The sequence below is a fragment of the Lissotriton helveticus genome, chromosome 4_1, assembly GCF_964261635.1.
Source record: "Lissotriton helveticus chromosome 4_1, aLisHel1.1, whole genome shotgun sequence".
In the NCBI taxonomy this organism is placed as follows: Eukaryota; Metazoa; Chordata; class Amphibia; order Caudata; family Salamandridae; genus Lissotriton; species Lissotriton helveticus.
In genome coordinates, this window is record NC_136063.1 from 490,781,527 (window position 1) to 490,809,246 (window position 27,720).

The 27,720-nt window shown below is 44.8% G+C and overlaps 1 protein-coding gene across 1 annotated transcript in view; it reads right to left on the bottom strand.

Moving 5' to 3' along the window:
* The window catches only part of ATP6V0D2 (ATPase H+ transporting V0 subunit d2), a 108,967-nt gene that overhangs the window by 34,614 nt on the left and 46,633 nt on the right, over positions 1 to 27,720 (bottom strand). The window contains exons 2-4 of the mRNA XM_078687074.1: positions 25,851 to 26,022; positions 9,108 to 9,286; positions 3,197 to 3,276 (exon numbers count right to left, since the gene is read on the bottom strand). Of these exons, the coding sequence (XP_078543200.1) occupies positions 3,197 to 3,276; positions 9,108 to 9,286; positions 25,851 to 26,022 (431 nt within the window). The remainder of the gene's footprint in view (positions 1 to 3,196; positions 3,277 to 9,107; positions 9,287 to 25,850; positions 26,023 to 27,720) is intronic.

Genomic DNA, 27,720 nt, shown 5'->3' on the forward strand with positions numbered 1-27,720 from the left:
CTTAGGGTGGACAAAATTATTTACAACAAGGGTTGGTGATGGACAGAGTCTCTGAATTAAGCAGAGTACTCTCACCCAGTCAAGAGATCAGGGCTAGATCCAACACCGTTTTTTAGCTCATTGCACCATCCCAGTTTCAGAACCTGGCTGTATGCAAATTAGTCTGTCCCTGGCCCAGTGCATCATGGGAACAGGGCAGACCAGACTACAAAAGCCAATTCTTACACTGGGAAGGAAACAAGCTTCCGGGGACCGGTTTCTGGCATTTCAGCCGTCTTCGGCCCGGCTTGCTTGAATCCTGATGGTGCAATGAGCAAGGGACTCACATCTGAGTATACCCTTCCACGCATAGGGTGGACAAAATTATTTACAACAAGGGTTGGTGATGGACAGAGTCTCTGAATTAAGCAGAGTGCTCTCACCCAGTCAAGAGATCAGGGCTAGATCCAACACCGTTTTTTAGCTCATTGCACCATCCCAGTTTCAGAACCTGGCTGTATGCAAATTAGTCTGTCCCTGGCCCAGTGCATCATGGGAACAGGGCAGACCAGACTACAAAAGCCAATTCTTACACTGGGAAGGAAACAAGCTTGCCTCTGTCATATTCCGGCATTCACATTCTGGGACGAGGCGGGTGGTGATTGGTCCCAGGTCTCACACACAGTGTGAGGTCTGAGGTGGTGGGTGGCAGCCTTGTTTTAGCAGCAACGGACCGATCCCTGTAGGCTCTAAAGCAAGGCAGCCTGGACTCACTCTCAGTGCAATATTCAGCACAAAAGAGCACCGGCTGGTCGCCCCAGCCGGGCCCAATGAGGACACGCTGGCGCTTATCCCGGTAGGTAGGCACTGAGGTGCACTTGTCACAAGTGAGTTGTGCTTTTAAGACTTTATCAGTCACGGACCATCAAAGCAGCTCCTCCACACATTTTAACCCCTTCGCTGCGGGGGTAATTCCCCCACGGTGTGAGCACTACGCCGCGGTGCTCGTGACGAGACCAGCTCGTCATGAGTCACAGTGAAGCTGTGCTCATGACGAGCTGGTCTCGTCACGACCCCTCCCACTGATTAATTCACCTGCACAGGAGGAGAATTAATCGCGCGTGGGCGGCGCGGAGATGTTATGACGAGACCAGCTCATCATGAACACAGCTCCACCGTGACTCATGACGAGCAGTCTCGTCATGAGCATTTTTTTTTCTAGTGGAGCGGTATCCTTCTGGTGGATAGCCCAAGGTTTTTACTCATATTTTTTCTGTTTTAAATGTGCACTGATAAGAGGGAAAAAAATGACAGCTTTCGGTGATTTTTGTGCTGAGACATTAAAATAGTATTCAGCCAGATTAAAAAACAGCCAGGTACCAAGTCTATATCTGGTTCTGGTGGCTGTATCTGGGGCCAGATTTGCTTAAACTGACTGTGTTGCATAGATATGGTGTTTGCATGCACCGGGCAGGGCTGACTAAATCAAACTGGGAAAAGGCTACTAGATGGGACTGGGCAGGGCCAAGATGGTTGTGATGAGGGTTAAACGGTTTAGAAGGGACTGGGCAGTGTCACACTAGTTCTGGTGGATACGAATGAGCTAGAATGAAATTCAGCTGGCTGGGATGGCTCTGATGGAGGTAAGGGGGTTAAAGTGCATTGAGCAGGGGTAGATCTGCTGGAAGTGTTCAGGGTTCCAACATACTGGCCTGGCCCTGGCTGTTTCTGATCCGGTCAATGGAGTTAGGATGCACTGAGTGGGTCAGGCTACTTCTGATTGGCTGTTAATGGTGTTAAAATGGACAATATTGTCTGGTAAGTGCTCCTCATTGCCCAAAAGGTGGTCATTTGTGATTTCTAACTCTCAATATGGACTTCATTGCTCATTTCTACTGGGGAGAAAGTGCCACTCATTTTGCCACACATTAGGCAGTAGAATATCTCTCACAAGTACACTAAAACCATGGAAATCTCACACAAAAGCAATCTGAAAATGTGTCTGCTATGCTATAAATTCAGCTTTTAGGCTAGTGTGTGGTCTTGAATGATCAGATCAATGAGATCATCTTGTGAGCACTGTAGTGTCTTCCTGCCCTCTGTTACTCCGAACTGCAGTCACGCAGTCTGTCTCTGGTTAGTGCTCTTCCATTTCGGGTGCTATGCAGCAGTTTTAATATCTTCTTGGAGTTTCTTGTTGCTCAAATGGGTGCAATATCTGATATTTATATGTTTCTCTCATGTTCATTGCTTAATTTTTACTCACGAGAAAGTGTCACTCATAGTCACTGAATATTACTCATAATTACACTGAATTTATGAAAATGTCACACATAGCAATCTGAAACCTTGGCAGCTATGCACAGTGCAGTGTGCACTCCTGCCTCTGCTTTGCGGAGAAAAAGCACAACTGCCATTGATGAGATGACCTCTCACTCACGAATGGCAGTGGTGCTTTTTACCCGCACAGACAGACAGTGGTGCTGCGGTGCAGTAGTTGGATTGAATTTAGTAGTGCGTGTGCCTCACACACGCACTTCTAAATTCAACCCAAGTTACCATACCAGTCCACCCAGCTACTGACCTGTGTGTGCGCAGGGACAGGGTGCTGTGCAGCCGGTGCGTGCAGGCTGCGGTCCGCGTACACTTACTTTCGGCGCCACACCAACTGTCTACCACCACCCCCCCCTCGTGACCAGGCAGGCACAGAGGCACCTGGCCTGCCTTAATTGCAGGCATAATGACTGGATTATCTGGTGCTCTTTAAGGTCATTGTGTACTATTTACTGTGCTTTAAAAGTTTTTATAATTACATTTGTAATGAAAAATGTGCTGTAAAATGCACCATTTTGGTCTTTCTTTTTCCCACATTTTCTTGGGGGAGAACCACCCCAAACCCCCCTAGTAGTGGTCGGGCTCACTCTCTGCGCTCGCTCCCTTCGCGCCATATGGGGGCTGCTCTGAAATAATTTGCCAGGGCTGCTTTAAGTTCCAAGTCTGGCCCTGGCCCGTTATCTTTCCCCTGTGTCACATTTGGCCATATCAGTTCAAGCCACAGCAAACATTTTTGCATTACAAATTTGATTTTTAACTTTTGGAATTAACCTCACAGTGCAATAAGTCCCCATCACGCACAATATGAAACTTTCAAAATTTGTGAAAAATGTATGTCTTTGTACAAATATAGAAATTACGTGACATAAAGAAACCAACGTACCTTGTACAGCTTGTTGCGCATTATTTCAATGTTCATTTCATCAAGGTCATTTTCTGAGAGGCAGTCTTGAAAAAAATTGGCTGGATGCAAAAACATGTAATCGTAAAATACATCAGTAAATGGAAAAAAGCAGCACAGCGGTGGTCCTTCTAGCTAGCAATTGCATCATAGACTTTGACCACATCAGTTAATATTATAGAAAGACGCACTGCATTTACACAGATCAAAATTCAAGTCTGTCCACAATATGCTTACCTATACAACTCCTGCAAATGACCAGTGGATTACGTTTAAAGACTTATGCTATTTATTGTTTTAGTTTATGTGTCTATAATGCGCTGAAAGGAACAATTAACACTACAGAATCCCAAGATGGCACTACAAACCATTGGTTTGTGTTTCCTATTGTGCCTCACACAAGAGTTATGTAATGTGCATTTGTAATATTTAAAGCCACAGGAGACACCCATAACCCCAGTTGAGACCTGCCTCCCATGCGGTCTAGTGGTTGCCAATCCCAGCATTCAATTGGACCCGCACTCGTTCAGACGTGTAGCTCCTGATTAATTCAGGATGCGCTGCGAGTGAAAAGCCCCACACTGTGAGCTCAGGTGAGTGCCCATATTGGGCTGTTGCTAGGTTTGATCCGCCCAAGTCATGCACATATATCTTTGATTTCGTGCTACCTGCTTTGCTTCATTGGTTCAATTTCCCTCACCTTGATTTTGGCACATTATTTATGCGTGTTGCTAATTGTTTTAAGGGCACGCTCGAGGAAGACGTGTTACGACTATCCCCACTCCCCATGCCATTATGATCTCCAACTGAGGTAAAAAAAAAAAGCAACGTTACTGTTGCTCTTATTCTATAGCAGGCAGTGGCAGCTGGTCAATTTAGAAAGTGATGGGGCTATCACACAAACGAAAGTATAAAACCGAACGATAGTCAGGACACATACAAACAAACACACATTCGCTCACATCCTAACACACTGGTACAAGCTTGCAGAAAGGCACATAAACATAAGCATGCTCTCAGTCATACACACAATGTGGAAAACTTACCTGGGGTAGTCTTCAGCATACAGTTTCCACTGCACGTCGATTCCCAACTTTCACAAGCAAACAAGGCACCAGAGCGAGGCTCACACCCTTAAGCCCAATCAAAAGCTCAGATGGGACGGAAGGCTGTCTTTTTTAGGTCTCGCCTAGGCCGCGCGCATGTGCTGCTCTAGGAGGGCCTTTAGTAATTGGTCTTCACTTTTCAAGCACTGCACTCGTGCTTGTGGCGGCATCCACCTTGCGGGAGCGAGCAGGGGCGCGCCACAAGCATGACTGCCGTTCTTGAAAAGTGAAGACTTCGCGCGCACGCACCACTACCGGGCTTGTTAGGTCTACTGCGTGCGATTGTTAATTAGCATGTTCGCTGCGCTCAGGGTGCCGGGAGTGGCGTGTGACCAGAGCTTGTCTCTTCTCCTCATCTGTATCTATTTCTTTACCCTCTATTTTTGTCTGGGTTTCCATGTTTTACCTGCGTTCCGACATTTATTACTTGCTATGCATTCATGACCTCTGTTTCCACTGTGAACAGGTAATATGTATGCCAAAGTTATTTACTTCACTAGGAATTGTCCATCAAAACATTGAAGCATCAGAGACCCCAGGGAAGCCTATGTCATTTAAAACCCGTTTTGTGTCCTGGGTTCGCCATAGCAGATTATTGGGAAAGGCCCCTTACTAAAATAGAGTGTTAAATGTAAATGCACATCGACACATATAAAGGGTGTTGTGGCAGCTGCTCTATGTACTTTGCATACATGGTTATGCTAATATGCTATTATATTTCTTAGGGCGCTGGTCTTCCATGATTTCAGCGCTTCATTATCGGCTGCTCCGTTATCTTATCATAATTACTGATTATGAGAAATAATTAACTTCGCTACCTTTTTCAGTCCACGGGCAAAGAGGCTAAAGGCACATATTCTGTTGCGTAAGAGGATTTTTTGTGTGCTTGTTTACGAATGCTGCAGTAAATGCGCAGCTTTGGAAAGAAAGTGGTTAATATGTATGCTAAAGTTTTTTACCTCACTAGGAATTGTCCATCAACACATTGAAGTGTCAGAGACCCCTGGGAAGCCATTCCCCCAGATGCATCAAGCATCCATTTTGCGATTCCTTATTAGTGAAAAATAAGGAATCCCTAATAATGAATAACAAAATGGTATGCAAGAAGAAATCACTTTAAAAATAGCGATTTCTTAAAATTCCTTAATTGCGATTTACAAATTGCAAGTCGCAATTAAGGAATACCTCCCCATTCATTCCTATGGGCCTAGAGGCCCATAGGAATGGATGGGAAGAATTTTCAATTTGCGAATCGCAATTAGCGAATCGCAAAATGAGATTGCGATTTCAAGGGTGCAGGGGTGTCCAAAGGACACCCTTTTGCACCCCTGAAATTGATCTGTGCACATATGTTGCGCACACACATGCCCTTAGGGGATGTGTGTGCGCAACATGAAACTTTGAAAAATGCACTTCAGTGCATTTTTCAAAGTTTTTGCAAATGAGCATGAAGTTGTACTTCATGGTAATTTGCGAGCCCTATTAGCGAAATCGCTATTTTTTTAACTTTAATGCATTGCATTTAAGGAATCTCAATTTGAGATTCCTTAAATGCAAGTAATAGCAACTAAGCGAATTTTCAATTTGCGATTTTTGCATTTGGGATGATGCATCCCAAATGCAAAAATACCGGTCGCAAAGGGGCAGATTCTCAGAATCTGCCCGTTTGCGAGCGGTTTTTAGCTTCATGCATCTGGGGCTTTGTCATTTAAAACCCGTTTTGTGTCCTGGGTTCGCCATAACAGATTATTGGGAAAGGTCCCTTACTAAAATAGAGTATTAAATGTAAATGCACATCGACACATATAACAGGTGTCCGTGTTTAATTTTCGGGATTAAAAACGGTTTTATTGTAAGGAACGAAAATATCATGGTTGCTATACACCAAGGCCTTTTCTTGATTCTACCGCATACTTCTTTCTTCCACCCCCTACACTTCTGCCTTTGTCTTACCAATAGTTTTTTTTATTTCTGGGTTCTCACTGTTTTCCTATCCTTCTCTTCCTCCTACTTTCTTCACTGTCTGCCTTTCTCTTATGCCGGGTCAAGCCAGAGGATGAAAAATAATTTGGGTGCCTCAAAATGAGTGCCTATGCTCAGCACCTGCAATTGCCTGCACAAGTTAACCACCGGACTGTGTGGAGTTTGTGTTCCTTTTTACAGTGTTGCTTTTATCAAAGTTGTGTGATTCTACCAGTTTACAACTGAGATTGTGATCTGTTCCTAAACTGTAGCTACAACCCATTAGAGAACAGTCTGTCAGGTCTACACAATCGGCTGATTCACAAAGCCTTCGCAGTTGTAAGTTCAACCTAATAGGGAGAGGATGTTGCCTAAATGCTATGGCGGTCGACCTCAAATCTGGGAAACCGGGTTTGAGGCTCAACATCCTGTGATTCTGGGCAAATCATTTAATATCCCCGTGCCTAACAAAACAAGCATTGGCATAGCCAATAGGTCTCACCTCAGCCAATAGGTCTCACCACATTATAAGTGTTTAGCCATGCAACAGTTGATGTTGCACCAAGGATATTGTTCTGCATAGTTAAATACTTATAAGGTCCCAAAGGCGAGACCTATTGGCTATGCCAGTGCTTGTTTCCTATACCATGGATTCTGATGGGGCAGAAGGGCACATGACTGACAAGCGCCAATTCACCGTTATCTGGCACGCTGAGTGGTGTAACAGAGACCCCCGCAGTGCAGGAGGGGCCCGATCTCCAGGGGGCCCCATCAGAACAGTGCCCTGCCTGAGAGCTCCTGATTTAGTCTGGAGGGGGCCCCTCCAAGCACTTTGCACGGGGGCCCTCAAGTTTTGTTACGCCACTGGGCATGCTGCACAGTCTGACACTAGTGCAGCATGTCAGAAATATATTCCAACTGTGAAAGGATGGGATGTAACAGCCCACGCCTGTCACATGTGCAATACATCCCAGTGATCCGTGATTGTGGAGGGCTGCCGCCCTTTTGGCGCCTATAGAGCAGACGCCCCTGATAGCCGCACATCTTTAATCAATATTCATTACTATCCCTTACAATTTAATTCCAACACATTTGGAGATTTTTGCAGCCTATTTAGCAACTGCACGCTTGAGGAACACGTGTTCCGGATGTCGTCGCTTACCCCTAAATTTCCATTCCCAATTGGGTTAGTAAGAACCCTTGGGCAGTGCTGCCTTTAGTTAACAGTGCACGCGTCCTTAATCATAACGTTTCTTTATCCCTTTCAGATTCATTCCAGGTCTTTTGGAGATCCCAATGAATTAATTTTGTGTAGTTCCCATAAATGCTAAACATGGATGTGCTTCTCCTTTAGGTCATATTCACCAATGGGTCCTCATTAGTGCAACCTTTATTATTTTAGTCTGCCTCGTGCCATTAATTGATCAGGTTGTTCCGATTTTTTCCTACATCCCTTTGAACTACTTCATCCTTGTTTCAATATCATTTATAACTTGAAGGACAGCTTGTGGACCACCTCCCTCCCCCCTGGTGACCAGCTGGGCTGGCCCAGCACCTGGCATATAAGTTCCTGCGGTTTGTTCCACCGCAGTGTATTGACCACACTTTTACTGGATCAATAGGAGGCTGCTTCATCTTAGTCATGCTAGTGGTGGCTAGCATTAGCCCCTTTTTCTCTTTTTTCCTCCTTCCCAGGTGCCTTGAATTCCCTTCAGGTACCCCTTGTTTCTCTGCATTGATCTACATCTCTTCAATGTGGGGGTTACCTCTCTTTTTCTTCCCCGTTAGGCAGCAATTACCTTTCTTGTGTTCCCTTGTCCTGATGATGACCTCAAGTCATGAAGGCCGAAATCCCGTGTCTTGTATCAGCCTAATTGGGATTGTTAATAATGCCATGATTTTGCACTACTTGTATTATAAATTAAATGTTCATGCATAATATTCTGTTAAAAATATCCCCCAAAAAACCCTGGTTTACATTTTGTCATGTGTTTTACTTGTGCCATTTAAACACTTTTTTCACAAACACAATGTGTTCACCCTGCACTTATGGCCTGGGTTTGGTGGTCAGCCGTACCCGAGGTCCGACTGCTGCAACCGGATTGCTATTGCAAAGACTGCGGATAAGCGGATATGCAATTTTTGCACATTTTCAATTGGCTGGAAAGAGTTACACTGTTTGTAAATATTGGCTTGCAAGAGCATCATCACATGTGCTGTCAGAATACTAGTACTTGAGAACCACTCCCATGCCTGGCTGCAAGTATCCAACGACTTGGCAATAGTGTGCGTGCTGTTCACGGATGGCGGCCTGCCAAGGAGGAATTTACAAAAACATGTTTTAAAAGGCCTGTTTGTGTGATTTGCAGTCACAATCATCCTCCTCGGATGGGCTGCAAAGCACTTAGGGGAGAGAAGAACCAATGTGTGATAATCTCAATAAAAATTGCAGTATCAATGCCAAAAAGCGAATCCGGCACGCAGCTCTGCACAATGGCCGTGTATCTCTTTAAAGTCGTGGAAAATCTGCCCTTGTGTTGGCCCACCTTTAGGCGCCCAACTCCACATACGTTTACCACAGTTTCGTGAAACTGGGCGATAAGCAGTTGATGAAATGTGAATAATGACTACACCTCCCCTCCAAAAATCAGGATATCTGTGTGTAGTACATGATGTTTGTTATCATTTTAAGTGGACTCTAATTTATATATTTTTTAAAACAACAAAAACAACTTAATAAAAACGTGTTGATTTTTCGTGAGTCAGACATTTTGAAAAATGGTGTTAGGTTACTAGGAATAAAATACGAAACATATCTATCATACCTAGGGGGGTGTCCACTAGAATTGCACTGTAGAGCTCTGCTGGAGTTTGTGCAATGCTCACTGCTTCCATCTGCTCAAAGCTCCCAAGAGGATGGCACTTTGGGACCAGTTCAGATATTGGTCGTTGGTGCAACGTCCCAGTGATCAGCAGAATGACGTTGTCAATCATGTAACTGTACCTGGAATGAAGGAAAAAACGCAACTTAAATACAAATTAAAATAAAATGCTCAAATTCCTTGATTAAAAAGAGTTGCTGCCTTACAGTATAGTTTTAGATGGGGAGAGGGCAGCTGGATCATTTATTCCATTGATCTGTAAAGAAATATCCATGACTTATGAGATTTCCGGCAGCTCCACACTGCTCCGAGGCCAGCTGGAACATTAGACTGTCCTTGGGGGAACCCCGCTGTTCTCTGAGGCCATTAATTCACCTCATTTATTTCATTCAGTAAATCAGCTGTCCCCCTCTTCTGAGCCTGCGCAACATCTTTACCTGGCAATCCATCTGAGATTAGCCAAACCTCTCCATGCTGTTATTATCACTTTCTTCCCCTCTTTTTCTGTTCCAGGAAACCTCAATGATACCTTTTTACCTGAATCCACCGCCTGACCCGGATGATGTAGGCAGTTACTGGCCAATTTCAAATCTTAACTTTTTTTGACAAATTAGTTGAAATAACTTCGATTCAATCATTCACAGTCAATCGCTTTTTGACGTTCACCATCATGACCTGTGCACCGATGATGATTCATGCCGGGTATAGAAGAAGAGGTTTTGACTCTCCTTAATGCATCTCTACAACTAGGACAAGTTCCGTTGGCCTTTAAGGAAGCCCGGTTGATCCCACTGCAAAAAAAAACGGGGGCTGATGTGAAATGCTTGAAAAACTTCAGGCCAATTTCCCAAATACCATTCCTGGCCAAAGTAGTAGAGCAACATGTACTCTCTGATCTTGCTGACCATCTGGAGAGGAATGCCTTGTTGGAACCGAATCAGGCTGGGTTTCGTGCTAATCATAGCACGGAGCTAGTGATGCTGTCCATTCTGGATGAGCTGAGGAACAGGAGAGATAGAAAAATTCCAGGTGCCCTGGTGCTGTTAGACCTCTCCGCGGCATTTGATACCATTTGTCATAAACAACTTTTGTCGCGGTTGAGGGAATTCGGCATTCAGGGCACAGCACATGCCTGGTTCGCTTCCTTTTTGCAAGGGAGGACGCAGAGAGTACAGCTCGGAGACTTGTTCTCCACTACAACATCGATTACCTGTGGGGTGCCGCAGGGGTCCGCCCTTTCACCCCTTTTATTCAATATTTATTTACAGCCTCTGATCTCACTGCTTAATCAGATGGATTGCCAGGTTTACAATTACGCTGACGACACCCAAATTGTCATCCAAATGGAGGACGAGCCAGGGGCGTTTGCGAGATTACAAAATATTCTTAAGCACACAGCCAATTGGATGTCCATGAATTCGCTAAAAATCAATCCTGACAAGACCGAGGTGTTGCCAATCACTATTGCAGGCAACTCTTGGAATGATGGCTTCTGGCCAAGAGAACTAGGGACACCCCCAGAACCAGCGGCGGCAGTAAAAAGCCTGGGTATCCATGTGGATGGCAAGCTATCCATGCAGAAACAAGTCACGGCGGTGGTGGGAACCTGTGTTGGCCTTCTCCGACAACTAAGAAAAATCTCTTCACTATTGTCCTTCTCAACTTTGAGGCGTGCGGTCTCTTCTATGATCTTAGCGAGGCTGGATTATGGCAATTCGCTATATATAGGCCTGCCTCAAAAACTTCTGGACAAGTTGCAAGTTGTCATGAATGACGCTGCAAGGCTCATCTTTAAGAAACCGAGGAATACGCATGCATCCCCCCTCATGCGTGAGCTGCACTGGCTGCCAGTGAGGCAGAGGGTATTGTTTAAAGGGCTCTGCATTGCACAAAAATCCTTATACGGAAAGGCGCCAGGGTATCTGAAGGCCCGCCTGACTTCCTATAGGCCTGGTAGGATGTTAAGATCGTCGGAAGCTACTCTCCTCACCCAACCACGTTTTAGGCTGGCCACAGTTGGTGGCCGCGCTATCTCTATTAACCTTCCAGCAGCCTGGAACAAGCTACCAGTGGAATTACGGAAAGAAACAACCTGCTGTGCTTTCGAAAGAAGTTAAAAACTGTGCTCTTCCAACAAGCCTGGATGGGGCTGTAAACTCTCGAATGGTCCTCTGAATGTCTGCTGTGCGTACCTGACAAAGCGCTTGGAGACCCCCGGGTTATAACGCGCTATATAAATCGAAATAAATAAATCCTTGGTGACTTTTAAAATAGAGGACAATGTAGTACTTCTCCAAGATCTTTCCCAGATTCGGATCACCCTGAAGTAGCTAAACTCATTCCTGGAGGCTGGTGTTGCATCCATCATACTTCCACATTCCAGTTGCCTTTCTCAGGGCCACCTTAAAGAGATTCTCAGGGTCCATCTTTGCTGCTTCTCCCTTCCTGTTTACATAACTTCGCCTTTCATAACAGTTGCAAAGTTAGCTGTTCCACAACTAAACAGATGAAACAGAGGTAATTAATAAAATCTCCTAAACTTCCGGTGGCATGCAGTTTCTCTGACTACATCTAGGCCATCACCAACAGGATGGCTACTGTTTTGTGAAATAGAACTTGGCCATTACTGAGATTCCAGTGGTGGGCCCAAATATGGGAAACAGGAAGTTGAATCTTTTGCTATTAGCATCAGATCAATGACCCAACCAATATAGCAGTAACAAGTCTTAGCCTTTGATGATGCACTTTCTCTTGATCCCAAAACCACAGTCATTATCCAGACATGTTTTTTGTTTTATCTAAGAATCATCACAGTGCATATTTTTGTCTCTGTACTGTGGGCATAAATTTACACTTGCGGTGTCTTGTCTGGATTATGCAAATGGTGGCTGGCTTGGCCTTCCAGCGTATCCTATTTTTGTTGTTGCAGTTTTATATAGCACAAACTCGACCTGAAGTTATTGGAGCGCTTTACATGAGCACCAGTTATATTACACAAGGACACATTCACTATTTTGGTAGGTGTGGGGAGATTAAGTGATTTGCCTAGAATCACAGGATGTTGAGCCGACGCCAAGACTCAAACCTGGTTTACCGGCTCCAAAGTCAGCAGCTCTGGCCGCTAGGCCACAGCCCTACCTCATCTTGCCGACTGACCACTTAGCTGCGAAAACAGATCCACTACTGCTGTCCCTGCACTCTCTGTCAATGATTGGTAGTATCACGATCAAAATCCCTTGTGATATTCATATACAAGGTAGAGGTAGAGGAAAAACCCTTCGCAACAGTCACATCTCATAACAACAGGTGTCAGTGGTAGCCAAAACCTGTTCTTTCATGGTCATGACAGATCAAGGCGAACACTAAAATTTTTAAAAGCCATTTTGGGAATTGGCGCTGAACCTATTTCAGAAGACCACCAGTCAGGGGTCCAGAACTGTTGGGCCCTGCCAAACAGAATATTCTAGGCTTTGCTGCTATTCAACTGGAGACAGTTTTCTGTCATCCAGGCTGCAATGGCTTGCATCACGGTTGCAAAACGTGATTTTGCATTATTAAGATCTTTATCAAATGAGATTACGAGCTGTGTATCTCAGTATACGACTGGGTGCTGTGCCTCCTGCAAACCTCGATTTATGGGACTACCACTGGAACAAAAAATATGCCAATTGAGGAATTCCCGCAAGGCATTTTGGGGTATTTCCCTGAGGACAGTAAATATTAATAAAGTAGCTCCGGTCGCTTACTTTTGCAACAGTGCTGCCTCACACGGTTTCCTTTTTGTTTTTATTTTCTGTTGAGGTTGCCCAGTCCTACCTGGGCACCCAGACTGGCCTCTTCTTTGGAGTCAGAACAGGGAACCCACCTCCAGATGCCCCTGCCAGCTTCCCACCTGGCTGGCATCCTCTTCTGCTGTCGCAGGAGCCAGCAGTTTGTTTGTCCCCTACTCGCCCTATGTGGCCAGTGTATTCCGTGTGTGGTGGCCGCCCCACTACCTTCAGACAAGGGCACAGGGAGCGACGGTGCTCCCCCTTCTTGGTCTATCAGCAGGGTCCTGGAGATAGGGCCAGCTACCCCTTACCTCTCCTGCGTGGGTGGGTCGCCACATCGCTCTCCCCATTCTTCTTGCATCAGCATTCAAAGAACAAAGCACAGAGAAGCACTAAGCAAGTGGCATATAATACACCAAGAATGCTAGATCTTCACAATCTTCAGTGTAAAAACGTCTTTATTTTTCAAAAAGGATGAGGGATATACACAGCTACAGCCTCAGCCAACGCGTTTCACCCAAATGGGCTTCCTCTGGGCTAGCAGCTTGAAGTTGCAGTCCTGGGCTCCCTTAATCTTCACACGGCCCCGGGGAGATGAGGGCTCCTGGGGGCAACTGAAGATGTGCAGAGGGGGCCCCATCCATGCCCTCTCCCCGAGATAAATTAATAAATCAATCTTGTGCCAATCCCCGAGCCCTGGCCTACCCTGGGGGTAATTTAAAGAAATATGGCAGAGCACCACTTGCTGATTTTTTCCAAAAGGTGGGGGGTCAAATGTCAGGTCTTTTAAAGGCCATAACTGGGGACCCGTTGTACGTCTTTCAATTATCTTGGTCTCATTTTACTCCTGGTGGGGAGCTCTAGGACAGGAACAGTTTGAGCAGACCTCCTCACCTCCAAGGTTGTGAATTCTACAGAGAGCTGGTTTTACTTACTTCCTGCACCAGCATTTCTCATTTCCTTTGTCCTGTGTCACTGCAGACAAAACAGTAAACCATACTAATGTTACCGAAGAGGGCCTACTAATATTAGAAGGCTTATCCCAGGTAACCACCTAACCTTGCAGAGATACCCCCTGCATCAGGCGACAGATGTGCAGGCACCGTGCTGCATATGACAGTAGTCTCATACGTGCAGTCCTCACACATGTGCACGTGTAACCAACCAAGTGCCCCTTACTTTTGCTGCATCACAGCCGCCTTATCTTAAAAGGTGGACACTGGATGTAAAGGTTCACAGTCCATTTACCATTTGATTACCATGGAGGAGACACAGTAAATAGTCCAAAACTGGGTGATCAAAAAATCTTAGTGCACTAAATGAGCGGAACCAAATTGCAACACCAGTCGACAAAAATGATGTGTTGGATTACTACTCCCGGACCATTCACCATCTTTTGACACAATGCACCATGATATGTAACTTCTTATGCTCAAGGAAGTCACCATAGATGGCATCAGTCTCAACTGCATTTCCTGTTACCTAAACAACAGGTCCTACCTGTTGTGCACACCCACTTTCTCAACTAATCTTCACTGCATAAAAAACACATAAGGACCTGTCATATCACCCCTACTTTTTAACAAATACACAAAATCATTACTAACACTAATCATCAGTTTCAATTTAATTTGCTACAACTATGCAGAGGACACACAGATAATTCTCCAACTGGAGAAACAGAAGAATATAGGAACATCACAACTCAACTCCTGCCTCATATCCGTAGATCAATGGATTACGTGAAACCAGTTCTAGCTAAATGCTTCAAGAAACTGAAAGAGACCTAAGGTGAATGGAAAAATGATGATCCTCTATCTTTCTGGCCACATGAACTGGGACCTGCACAAAATAGCAAAATAAGTGAGAAATCTTGGAATCTTCTTTTGACTTTACACTTTCTATGAATACTCAAGTGGAGAGGATGTCTCAGTCAACTGTATATACAATGAAAACTCTTAGATGCATCTTTCTTCATCTTGGATTTCCTCAGAAAGTACAAGCAGCAACATCACTAAGCCTCTGCACACTTGATTATGCTATTGGACTATATCACAAGGTTCCACTCTCAACTATCTGAAGTTATAGCTAATCCAAAATTCAGCAGCAAAACTTTGGGCCTGATTTAGATTTCGGCTGACAGGATACTTCGCCACAACGGTGATGGATACCCCGTCCGCCGAAATATAAGTCCCATAATATACAATGGGATTTATATTTCAGCGGACGAGATATCTGTCACCATTGTGATGGAGTTACCTGTCTGCCGAAATCTAAATCAGGCCCTATGTCTTAATGTAAATATATGAACGTGCATTTCCCTAATTCTAAATGCTCTACACTGGCTCCTGATTTCAAGTAGATTCTCTTTTAAGCTACTATGCATCACATACAGAGTAATTAACAGCAAAGGATCAAAATGCATGAAAGCAAAAAAAAACACCCAACCGAAGAACTGACTAATAATTTGTGCTTACAGGAAGAAACCAATTAGTGATACCACCTTGTCCATTTCAGCCATAAACCTATTCAACTCCCTACCTGCAAAGATCATAGCTACTGAGAATCAATTAGAGTGTAGAAGAATTGTTTAGACCGGCCTATTTCTCGCATGATCCAACAGAGAATCTACATGATCTCAAGTTCTGGCTTCTCCACCTACGGACACTTGCTAAGCTCAAGCAAAAACCAAAGCAGCTGAATGCATTGACAAACAACTCATTACTAATTTTAGGGAGAATTACGTTCCCCTAAAAACATGCAATTCATACATCCATCTCAAATAAAATTCATAACAAGAAAAATCGCTGTAAACCCCAAACAGAGATGGCCCAATCCTCCAAATCTTATCAGATAGATTTTAAGGACCAGCTATCCGGACATACCACATAACTCTGTTCCCTGTATTACAATGAGCCAAGTAACAATCCAATAAAATCTAAATAATCTCCAATATCTGTGTAGCCAAAAATCGACAGAACATTTCAACAGCAACAACAGCCAAACAAAACACCCAACATCTCAACAACATATATCACCTGCCCACATGTTAACAACCCTCATCATTTATTTCTACTCTTTATACATCCTGAGACTGCATCCTGTCTCAAAAACCCTCTCGCCATACTTCTAATACCCTCCACGATAACTGACGTGAGTTTTTTAGAAAGTGATTAATCTCTCTCATTCTTTTTCACTGAATGATTCTTTTCCTACACTCCATCCTCTGTATGCCTTAATGACTCTGAGCCTAGCCTAGTCTGTGATATGCATCTCCATCAGTGGCGGCTGGTGGCTGCAAAAAGTGATGGGGCAGAAGCCCACAGACAGGATTGCACTACGCAATTTAGCATAGTGAGCAACCTGATCCCTGATTTTCTCAGGGAAAGTGCATGGAAACTGCTGGAAATACATATTGATTTGACCCAGTAGCGTATTTGCTGTATCTTACTACCCCGATCAGCAGTCAAAAATGGCATTTTCATTTCTCGCACCAGGGCTCGCCTCATGTGCCATCCAAACTACGCTACTGGGTCAAATCAATATGTATTACAGCAGTTTCCATGCACTTCAGCCGCAAGGAACCACTCGCGAACCCACGCCCTTAGTGGTCATATATTTTAACACTTGAATGTGAGGTACAAGGAGAGGGGTGCTTTGACTGGTAGCGGGTAGAAAAAGAAAGTCTTTTTTACGTGCCTTCGCTTGTTTTTCATATAAATCTGAATGCCGACCTTTTTGCACTCCAAACCCTCGCTCGTAGGTCACTTGAAAGCCCAAGATTTCCTTGCAAGTGGTGAATAGAAAGTGCAGTCTGTCCTTCAGGGCATGAATGCACGTTTTTTTCAGCTCCGTCCACAAAAGCCTTCTCTGATTTGCCCAAAGACTTTGAGGCTTTTCATATAAATAATATCATAAGGCGTACGGTTGAATGCAGGTAAACAACAGTGGAAAACGAGAGTTCAAAATGCGAACTCGAGCCCGGGCCACAAACGTAGCAAAGTATTCCGGAGACACGCGATGCCGGCTTGCTTCATTTTAAGTAATTTAAATTCTCTGTTCGGCAGTCGAGTGGTGGGGGGGTTGCAAATGGGGTCGTACTCGCGGGATGAGGGGGGAGGCGGGAGGGCTTTGGAAAGTGGAAACAAAACAAATATTATATATAAAATAAAATAAAATAAACTTACCGTCCGTAGAGACTCCGTCCCGACTCCCGCATCCTGGTTCAAGTCCTGCAGGCAGCACGTCATCAGGAAGGCGGCGCGGCAGGCAGCCTCCCTCTCCACCGCCGCGTTTTTGATTGATGCGGCCGGCTGCCCCTGGCTACGTCATTTTCTCTCTTACTCGAGGGCAGGGGGGAATGGCTTGGGGGAGTGGCTTTCCCTCTGTTGTTAATACTGTCTGTTTAGGCGGCCTCAGGCTGCCCAAACAGTCAGTATTAACAACAGTGGGCAAGCCACTCCCCCTTGCCCTCGAGTAACACCCCCACTCTAAACCAGGAAGTTCTGCTTTCTCGCCGTGCGAGAAGGCAGAAACAAATCACAAATGGTAGTTATATTACGACAATAACTACCATTTGTTTCTGCCTTCTCGCACGGCGAGAAAGCAGGGGGGGGCGGCACCCAAACGCCCCCATGGAGAAACCACCACTGATCTCCATCTTATGCTCTTCTACATTTCCACAACCTACCTATACCTCTCCTCACAAATCAACTCGCATTCTGGGTAACCATTCCTTGCAATTTAACAATATCTCATCTTTTCTAGCCTGCCCACGTTTTCCAGTTTGATTTGCTACTTATCACAAACTCAAATTTGTAACCTCTCCTTGTTATCTAACCTCCTTTAGATTATCCTCCCATATCATTTTCAACTTGCAGGAACTTTCATTATTAATTTCACCTAACTCCTGCTAACTTAATGTACAATATAAAACTGCAGAAAATGCTTCTGACAATCACCTAAGAGCACAAGCTAACCCAATAACAAAACAATACACAACAATGATTAATAACCACTTGAATAATCACTAACTGTGTGTTACAGAGTAGAGTGCTTCTGACCATAAAGTGCCTCAACTCTTCGCCATGGCAGTAAGAAATGCAAAAATCCAATTAGAGTACACCCCTGAATCCAGGTAGAAGCCATGTTAGCATGGCCAAGGTGTAGGCAGGTGTGGCAGAAAATTGTCTTCAGAAGTTCTCCTGTGCTTAGAATGTGAGGGCCCCCGTGGCCCCTGTAGGGAGACATTAGTAAGGTGCACACTCTTATACCAGTGTCTTGAATAGAGGAGTAGGCTTTCACAAATAAGCAGCTTAGCCAATGTGCCATATATACTAAATGCTGGCCACTGTTATCAAATGCCCACACGTTCGCCATTCTGCACAATCACCTTTCGTTTAACTACGTGCTTTGTTTTACATGTAAGTCTGAACTATTGAAACACCAAGAGGCATATTTACAACAGAATGGAGAAGCATGGCGTTGAGCAAACTTTGCTAACACCACGCTTCTCCATTCTGAAAATACAGGAATGAGCTGAATTCACAAAAATGTGGTACACCCCTGCATTCTCCCTAGTGCTGGCCCTGAGTTCAGCTGCCTAGCGCCAACGCATGCACCCTTGCACCATAGTTCAAGGGTGTCTCCGTCGAGGGAAATGATTGTTTATGTGCAGAAAGGTCTCCCTTAACAATCATTCATGGCATTTTGATACTTCTATGTCTGCTGCTTAATGCAGCACACATAGAAGTTGCAAAACCTCATTTTTTTATTGTTTATGTGCAGGAAGGGTCACCTTCCTGCACATAAACAATCAATGGCAATTTGCTTTTTCTATGGAAACAGCAAAAAAAGGAGAAATAAAGCATTTCTCCTCATTCACCATGTTAAGACCAGGTTTTTCCTGGTCTTAATTTTGGCACTGCCTCCTTTTTACGCCACCCTTGTAAATAGGGGGCAGCGTCAGAATCAATGGGTTTTGCGGTAGAACGCACACCACAATACCCATTGCCTGCCCCTTTCACGCTAAGTGTAGCGTGAAAGGGTGCCTTATTTACAAGGCTGTGTTAAACCACGTTAAGTGTTAATAAGGCGAGGCTCCTATCGCCACCACAACGTCACTAAAAGTGAAGTTATGGTGGCAATAGGGCCTTGTAAATATGCCCCCAAGTGTGATAAGGTTATTTCTTCTGTACACCATAACCTGAAACCAATGATGATTTGTCTTTAAAGCTCAAATTTTCTCTTTACAGTGCTCAAAAGGCAGTGTCTGTATGGTTGATATTGATTCGATTACATAAAACTAGAAACCCGTTCCCGTGCAGCGACCTTATTTCTTGCTGCCGTGACAGGGAAATGTAGTTTCTGATGCTATGTGGCAGCAGAAATCAGTGGCGTATCTAGAGCTTGTGGCGCCCAGGGCTATCCCTCGGATTGCCGCCCCTGGAGGAAAAAGGATGGCGAGCACTTGAAAGAGGTCCGAGAGATACGAGACACGTAGTATCGCCGCTAATAGTTACCTCGATCATGCAAGTTACATGCACATGCATGACACGGTCCAAGGCTACACAGTTGAATACACCGGTGACTGGCAGTACAAAAGAGAACACACAGACTTCATCGAACCCTAGATGTACATGAGATAATCATGGAGATTATGGGATGGGTTGTATTGCGCTACACTACTGTGACCCCATTAGATGTGCCCATTAAAATATATTACCAACATAAGTTAAAATAATTTGAGCAAGCTACACCTGAATTATACATTAGAGCAGAAAATTGTGCAATCTACATGACTTTATATGGGGGTACTCCCACAGAGATTCAACCCTTGATGTGCATGGACAAGGCACAGATGATACACAGTAAGAAGCAATCTACTGAACATTGTTGTTTTGAGTAGTTCCAACGTTACTTGGTAAAGAGCAGCCTCAAAGTGCATAGCTGCCAAGCCTTCAGATTGCTAGGTGTGATATTTTCATAATTTTATTGTAATTATGAGTCCGCCACCGCAGGCATTTGCATCAGTTTTAGTCTTCTTGGAGTTTCTCATTGCTCAAATGGGTGTCATTACTGATATATATTTCCCTCGTCTTCATTGCTTGAGTTTTGCTCGCAAAAAAGTGTCACTCATAGTCGTTGAAATGTCACTCATAATTACAATTTAATTATGAAAATGTCACACATAGCAATTTAAAACCTTGGCAGCTATGCTCATAGTCGTTGACATGTCAATCATAATTACACTGAAGAGTCTGAAGTTATGAGAAAATGTCACACATCTGAAACCTTGGCAGCCAGGCCTTTAAGTGGGCCGGGTCTCAAGGGGTCTGAGCATCGGCCATTTTTTAATGCTGCGAGGGCAAGGAGCCACATGGCGCAGAGGCCTGCCTTAGTCCGGCTGATGGTGAACTTGTGGATGTAGTGGATGGAGTGGCAGATGTAGTAGTATCGCTCGAAGGCCATGAAGGCCAGGTTCATGAATGAGCACATGATGGCAGTGCACATGGTGAAGATGAGCAGGTAGCCATTGGCTTCCTACCGCACCACCTCTCTGTTCATCAGGTTGTAGAGGGTTGGCGGAATGGTGGTCTGGACAAGGAGGAAGTCGCAGAGAAATTGGTTCCTGAGGATCAGAATGCGCGGCTTCCAGGAGAAGTCTTATGATTTCATGCTGGAGATGAAGACCGCCAGGCTGAGGGACACCATCAGCAGGAAGGTGGTGGAAGAGACACCAATGAGGCAGTTCACCAAGATTGGCGAGAGCATTAGAGTCTCAAACTGCAACTCTTCTGTTGGGGAGGTCACTGTGGTAGATGTGTTGGGGGTTGTGGTGAAGCCACCCAGGTTGCAGCAATCACTAATTTTGCTCTTCTCACCTTGTTTCCTGAAAATCAACTACAGGTCAGTGTGGTGCTGCCGAGCCCGCCTTCCATCATGTTCCTTCGTTATCTTCTCCAAAAGCAAAACCTTGGTCATTCTAATGCAAAATGCATGTGCCAAATATTTTTCCCTTCGTATTACATTATTGTCCGCAGCGCCTATCGTTTATCGTGTGGTCCTTCTTCAGTGCAAACATGCTTCTGAATGATGGGTTTCCTACGATGAAAGATGCTTCATCCAGACGCGCCCGGAGCAGGCTCTTCGGTGATATACACCCGGCCTTCATTTCCCGTAAGTCTACAGGAAACGATGTCCATTTTAACCAAGCTGTTTCATCAACAGGAGCTGTCAGTGCCGGGCAGGAGGGCGGGCCTGATGGGCGCCTGGCACCAAAGTGTTTTAGCAGGTTATGATCGGGCAAGAGTTAGTGTAGTGTCAGTGCTTTTGATGGGTGAGCGAGCGCCACCTAGCAGCAGGATGCTTGCACGCCTGTGCGTCAAGAAGTGCGCGCGAGCTGTTCCAGAAGCAGGACAATTGGGCGCAAGTACGTTTAGGAGGAGGCAAACCGGACAGTGGTGTGTTTCAGTGTCCCTGAAATGTACATCAGGAGATGTGAGCTGGCTGTGACCACTAGCGGGATGCGTCAGCGTCAGCGTCTGTGCATCAAGAGGTGTGCGCGAGCTGTTCCAGCAGCAGGAGGACATGGGGGCGCCAATACATTTAGGGGTAGGCAGGCTGGAACCAAGCAGTGGTGCATTTCAGTGTCTGAAATGTACATCAGGAGGTGTGAGCTGGCTGTAACCACTAGCAAGATGCGTGAGCGTCCGTGCATCAAGAGGTGTGCGCGAGCTGTTCCAGAAGCAGGACATGTGGGCGCACATTTAGGGGTAGGCAAGCTGGAACCGGGCAGTGGTGCGTTTCGGTGTCTCTGAAATGTACACCAAATTCACTGGCTGGGATGTGTGCGCGCCCGTGCATCAGAGGTGTGTTCGAGCTCTGTACCAACAAACCAACAGGCGTGAGCAATCAGCGCTTCAAGGGGTGTGAACGAGCTGTGTCCGGCATCAAGGAGTGTGTGCTGTCTGTCGATGCACTATCAGGATGCGTGAGCGCCCCTACTTCCACAGGTGTGTTCAAGCTGTGCACCAAGAGACGTGAGCGATGAGTGCTTCAAGAGGCGTGAGGCTGGCTGGCATGTGTGGAGGCTGTGACGAGAGCAGCTGAGCCTTTTTGAAGCACTGACCTGGCGCATTAGCAGTTATACTGGGCTCCTGGGGGTGACACGCGAAGAGTGTTCACCCCTGGGAAGATTCGGGCTAATGGTACGCCCCGGCGGCTCGGGTGACACGCTGCTGATTAGACAGCTGGCGCATGTCACGGGAGGCTGCTCGAGCGTCGTTTCTCGCCTGAGGCAAATTCCTCTGAGGCAGAGACGGCGTTTTTTCGTGTTTTGCTGCAAATTGGTTTGCGCAGAAGAAGAGCATAGCTTTCTTGGAATTCTTTCCACTCATTGTAGCCCTCAAAGTATGGGGTCCTGCTTTGGCCAACAAGACAGTCTTATTCAATGTGGATAACAAGACGGTGGTGGATCTAGTGAATGGGCAGAAGGCTAAAGACAAGCATGTTTTAAAGCTATTGCAGATATTCATGTTGGGATGCTTAACATTTAACATTGTCTTTAGGGCAAAACACATTGCAGGCTCCTCTAATGACATTGCGGATGCGCTGTCTCGTTTTCAGTGGGAGAGAATCCGTGGTTTGGCGCCCGGAGCGGACTTGAGAAGGACCACCTTTCCCTGCAACCTTTGGAGTCTGGGGATGTGACAGTTTATCAGCTCATCGAGAATTCATTAGCACAAAGCACCAAATTGGCTTACAGAAGAGCATGGCTGGAATTTTTAGGGTCAGGTGCTATTTTCAGAATTTGTACTGGTTTGGGTTGCCAGCAGCGTAGAGATGATGTGGTCCATTTTATTATGCTTCACATTCACAAGAACATTTCTCCTACCACTATTGCTGGAAAATTGGCGGGAGTTGCATTTTTATGGGAAAGCATTTTGGGCGAAAGCAAGGAAAAGGGTGGCTCGTCATAGTGAGCCCATTTCACTGCACTTGCACGCTAGAATTCTCATGGTTTTGCCTGATATTTGTTTTTCTGTTTTTGAGTTCCATTTGCTCAAGTTGTGCATGGTTTGGCTCTTTTTTGGAGCGTTCAGGGTGTCGGAGCTTTTGGGTTCTGCCACGCACAGTGATCTGAAGGTTTCTAATGTTTCCCGATTTGCTTCTTATATTGAAATTTTTCTAGAACAATCAAAGACCGACCAAGCAGGCAAAGGCGCTGTAGTTACTTTGCAAGCTATAGGTGGTTTGTTATGCCCTTTACGAGCCTGGTCTGAATTTTTGAAAGTGGGAGGCGCAGTGTCTTTGTTTGTTTTTCGCCATCCCAATGGGTCCCGCCTTACAGCACCACAATTGTTGGCAATCTGTAGGAAAGCATTGAAAGTCATCGGTATGAACCCACAACAATTTGGAACGCATTCCTTTCTCATTGGGGCTGCCTCTGAAGCGGCCAGGTGGGATTTTTCTGTGGGGGATATTAAAAAATTGGGAAGATGTTCTTCAGATTGCTTTTTACGTTATGTTAGAAGTTTAGAACATTAAATTAAGTTCCAGAATGTAATTGTTTTTTCTTTGCAGGTTTGCGGTTACAGTGCAAGCAGGTCTGGCTTATCGGTCATTCCTTTATTAAATGGGCGGCCACGCAAGCGGACAAGCGTCATTTCGGGAGAAATTTAGTTTTCTCTTCTGCAGCAGTGGCTCTGTCTTGGCGGGGACGAAGTGGAATGAGGTGGGGTCAATTCTTGCCTTTGATGGGGGAATGTGGTCGTAACAATAGGCCAGATATTCTTTTGCTTCACTTAGGAGAGAATGACTTATGCAACTTTCAGGGCTTGGGTTATTAATAGAAATGAAACATGATTTAGAGATTTTTATGAAAAGTTGTCCGACAACAAAAATCATATTGACGGCACTTATGCCTCGTCGCATTTGGAGAGGGGCAGAGAGCCACACTGCGGTGGAGAGGGCCCGCAGGAAGGTGAACAGGGAGATGCGGCGTTTCTGCTTCCTTCATAGAATTGCTTGGCTGGTACACGAAGAAGTCACGTCTATGGATTTCTATTTCTTCCGGCATGATGGGGTTCACTTATCATTTATGGGAAATGAAATGTATCTACTGAATATCAAATACATGCTCGCTGGACTGTTATGCATTAACCCATGGTGTTGAATTTTCTTTAGATTGTTACATCGACAGTAAGTTTTTTGTTTTTTCCAGATCATAAGGTTGGACAATGTTTGTTGAATTCATGCATATTTTCTAGTTCACTGGTGCAATATTGTTGAGACTTTCCCACCGTGCTTTCCTTTTTTTCCCCACCCTCCCCACCTACCCTTTTACTCTCTTTTTTCCTTCCTTTTTCTGGCACAGGTTATAGTTTTTAAAATTGTGCTTGTAGGAACAATCATAGCTTTTATTATGGAATCTCTTTTCTCGTCTATTTACAGTTGATATGTTTTCAAAATGTTATGCCTGTTACATCGACAGTGTCAAAGAGGGCTTTTCCAGTTTTTTCTTGCACTTGTTGAGCTTATGTAATAAAGGTTACACTGTTTGGCGACAGCGTTTTTCTTCATATTGTACATACTAGGCAAATTCTACCTACGGGCTTTGGGGGGGGGGGGACAGGAAAAACACCTGTGATGGGGTTTTTCCTGGTGGCAGATTTGGAGGAAAGTAAGACAGGCAGGAAGGGGTTGGGGGCATTAGGATCAGGTTTCGGCAGAGGGAAGCAGGAGAGAGAAGTTGGAGACAACCGGTAGGCAGGAGACTGAGTTAGGCGCTTTGGGAAGGAGGTAGGAGGTACAAGGGTGGGAACAAGTGGTAAGGGGGTCAGGGCTTAGGGGCTTGGGGTGTTAGTTTAAGACAATGTTGTGTATATTTTGTATGCATTTATTATTCTGCCTACCTGTCCAATAAAGCGGCCTTTACTCCAGTTTGGTGTGAGGCGTGGTTATTGCCCGATAGCAGCAGGTCAGTGCACGCAGGCTCAGCGTGCACTTTTAAACTGGGCCGCGTGGGCGGCACTGGTGGCCCGTTGCGGCCGCGGCGGCCTTTATCATTTATTTGGGAACACTGTTTCCCCAAATAAATTAAAAGGCCGCCGCGCCCGCAGCGGGCCACCAGTGCCATACGGCGAACCGCCCCCAAAATTGTGCCGCCTGGGGCGGACCGCCCCCACCGCCCCCACCCCCTAGATACGTCCTTTTTTTGGTTACATTTAATTAAACTAGGAAACAGTCCGAGGAGGGTTGTTCGTTCCTTAGTTGCCCGAGTTTAATCTGAAGTTCTCAATGACAAGGTCAGTCTGCAATGGTAAAAGCTGCCGCTGGGGACGTATTGTTGAATGCGCCCAGTGCCCAAGACGCAGAGCATGGCCCTTGACGTCAGCACCACAGCAGGTGTGGGCTCAGCCAACGTATAGGGAAATGCTGGTTGGGTTGCTGATGACACATAACTATCAGAGTTATCACAAGACGAGAGAAGGCAGATTCTTTGTTTATAGCTACACTAGTATCCATGTCCTGTGCCACCTCAGACCTCCAAATTAGGATTCACAAGATGTCTTCTCCCAGCAGGACCAGGAAGACAACATGGGGACCAATCCCACCACAAGAGATCTAGCAGTAACCAGCACCTACATTTCCACCCTACTCTAAATAAGGTACATTTTACAAATTAAGACCAAAGGAAGCTATTATGCGTATTTGCTCATCGCTAATTTCATGCAGAGAAGCAAACATACAGTTAGGGTTACATGCCCTTCTCTATATCGAGCCTAATTTCTGTAATCGAAAAGATGTCTGCCTAATGCAACAAAGGAGCTCCCCTTTCTGTGTCTGCCCTTCCAAACCCAACTATCTGTATCTGAGTGGGACCACATCCAGCCACCCGTAGAAAGCCACTCACGTGATGAAGTTCAGAAAGGTAGCGAGCGGTTCAAAGGCATGGTTTCTGAAGTAATGAAATTCTGTCAGTAGTTTCTCCTTCAGTTTGTCATCGATGGTGGACACAGTCAACGGGCCGGTCTCATTCGACAGGAAACTGCCATAGTCAGTGGACTGCAGGTGTAATTTCAAATCTGAAATACAATTAAAAACATCAAAGTGATACCAATGTGAGGATTTACAGAATGCGGAGAAAACACACCCCTAAATTTCCAAACCGACATTGGCCATCAAAGTTGCTTTATTGTACAGTAAAGGGGACTACTCCATTGGGTGGCAGAAGTGACATCATGCACCCTTTGACCCTCAGTGACAATCACACGTTTGACCTCTTTAGTGCCGGAATAGCCTCCTATTGGTGCTCAGTTGCTAAGGAAAAGGCAATTAGAGAAATCAGCAGAAACTAGGGAGAGCTCCTGAGCCTTGTTAAATGTTTGTGCCTGCTACTGCCTTCGTGATCCAAGGGATCTGGGGTAGTAAGCGCAGTGCCAGGAGTAGCAAAATGCAAACTAGGGCTAGCAGCTGTTACCTTTATCTACCCTTACTGACCCTCCATGAGTCCACTTCTAAATGATGTGCTACTTCAATCCCATGTAGATGTGACTTACAATTCCTGGAACCAGGACCCTACTCCACGCAGCAATTAAGTATAGTACCCTTGGCACAACACATGACTAGCTAGCATATCTCCTATTTCAGACCAGGTACCCTACAAAAATAGAACCGGGTGTAACAGATTACTTAAATATGTATCCTAGATAGATTTTACATATCCTGGATAGGTAGTGACCTGACACTCTCAAGGGGCCTGTGGTTACAATACAAGGTTTTACACAGCCCTCAAACAAATGAGTATGTTTCTGGGTCCTTATATTGTAAACGTCTTCCTCTTAATTCTCTCAGGGAGGGAGCCAACTTTATTTTACCCCATCTTGTTGAACTCCTGCCTGCTTGAGCCAAGCAATGGAGTGGACACAAGACAAGAGCTGTTATACAATGACTCATATTCACTCGTTTTGTTCATTCAATCACACTCACTCACTAATTAAAGACTTTCAATATCATGACACAAGGAATGGAACTATGCTTGATATTGTGGAACATGGCTAACTGTCTCTTGGTGTTAAAATATATTGTGGTGCAATATGAGATTTTGATTCGTACTTAAAGCTTTCTTGTGCATTCACATGACGTGCCGACATACCCTTCTGGCAATAGAGGCAACCTTTAAAATAGCTGTGGATTCATTTGAGGACTGAGATTTTATATATATATATATATATATATATATATATATATATATATATATATATATATATATATATATATATATTATATATATATATATTTATATATATATATATATATATATATATATATATATATATATATATATATATATATATATATATATTCACTGAAAAAACCATAGGTTATAGACCATATATAGTTAGGAATTAGCATTTACAAAACCTTGAAAATTCACTGAAAAAACCATAGGTTATAGACCATATATAGTTAGGAATTAGCATTTACAAAACCTTGAAAATTCACTGCAAAAACCATAGGTTAGAGACCATATATAGTTAGCTGGACATTTTATTGACATAAAACCAATGAAATTCCATATATAGTTAGTTGCACTAACTATATATCGCGCACCCGCAATCCACTGCTGATGATGTCACATATTACATCATTCATGACATGGTCAGTGACATCACTGATGACATCACTGATGACATCTCAAATGACATCACTGATGACATCACTGATAACAACATCCAGTGATTTTTTGTTTCTATAAAGTTTAAATATGTCTTACATATTGA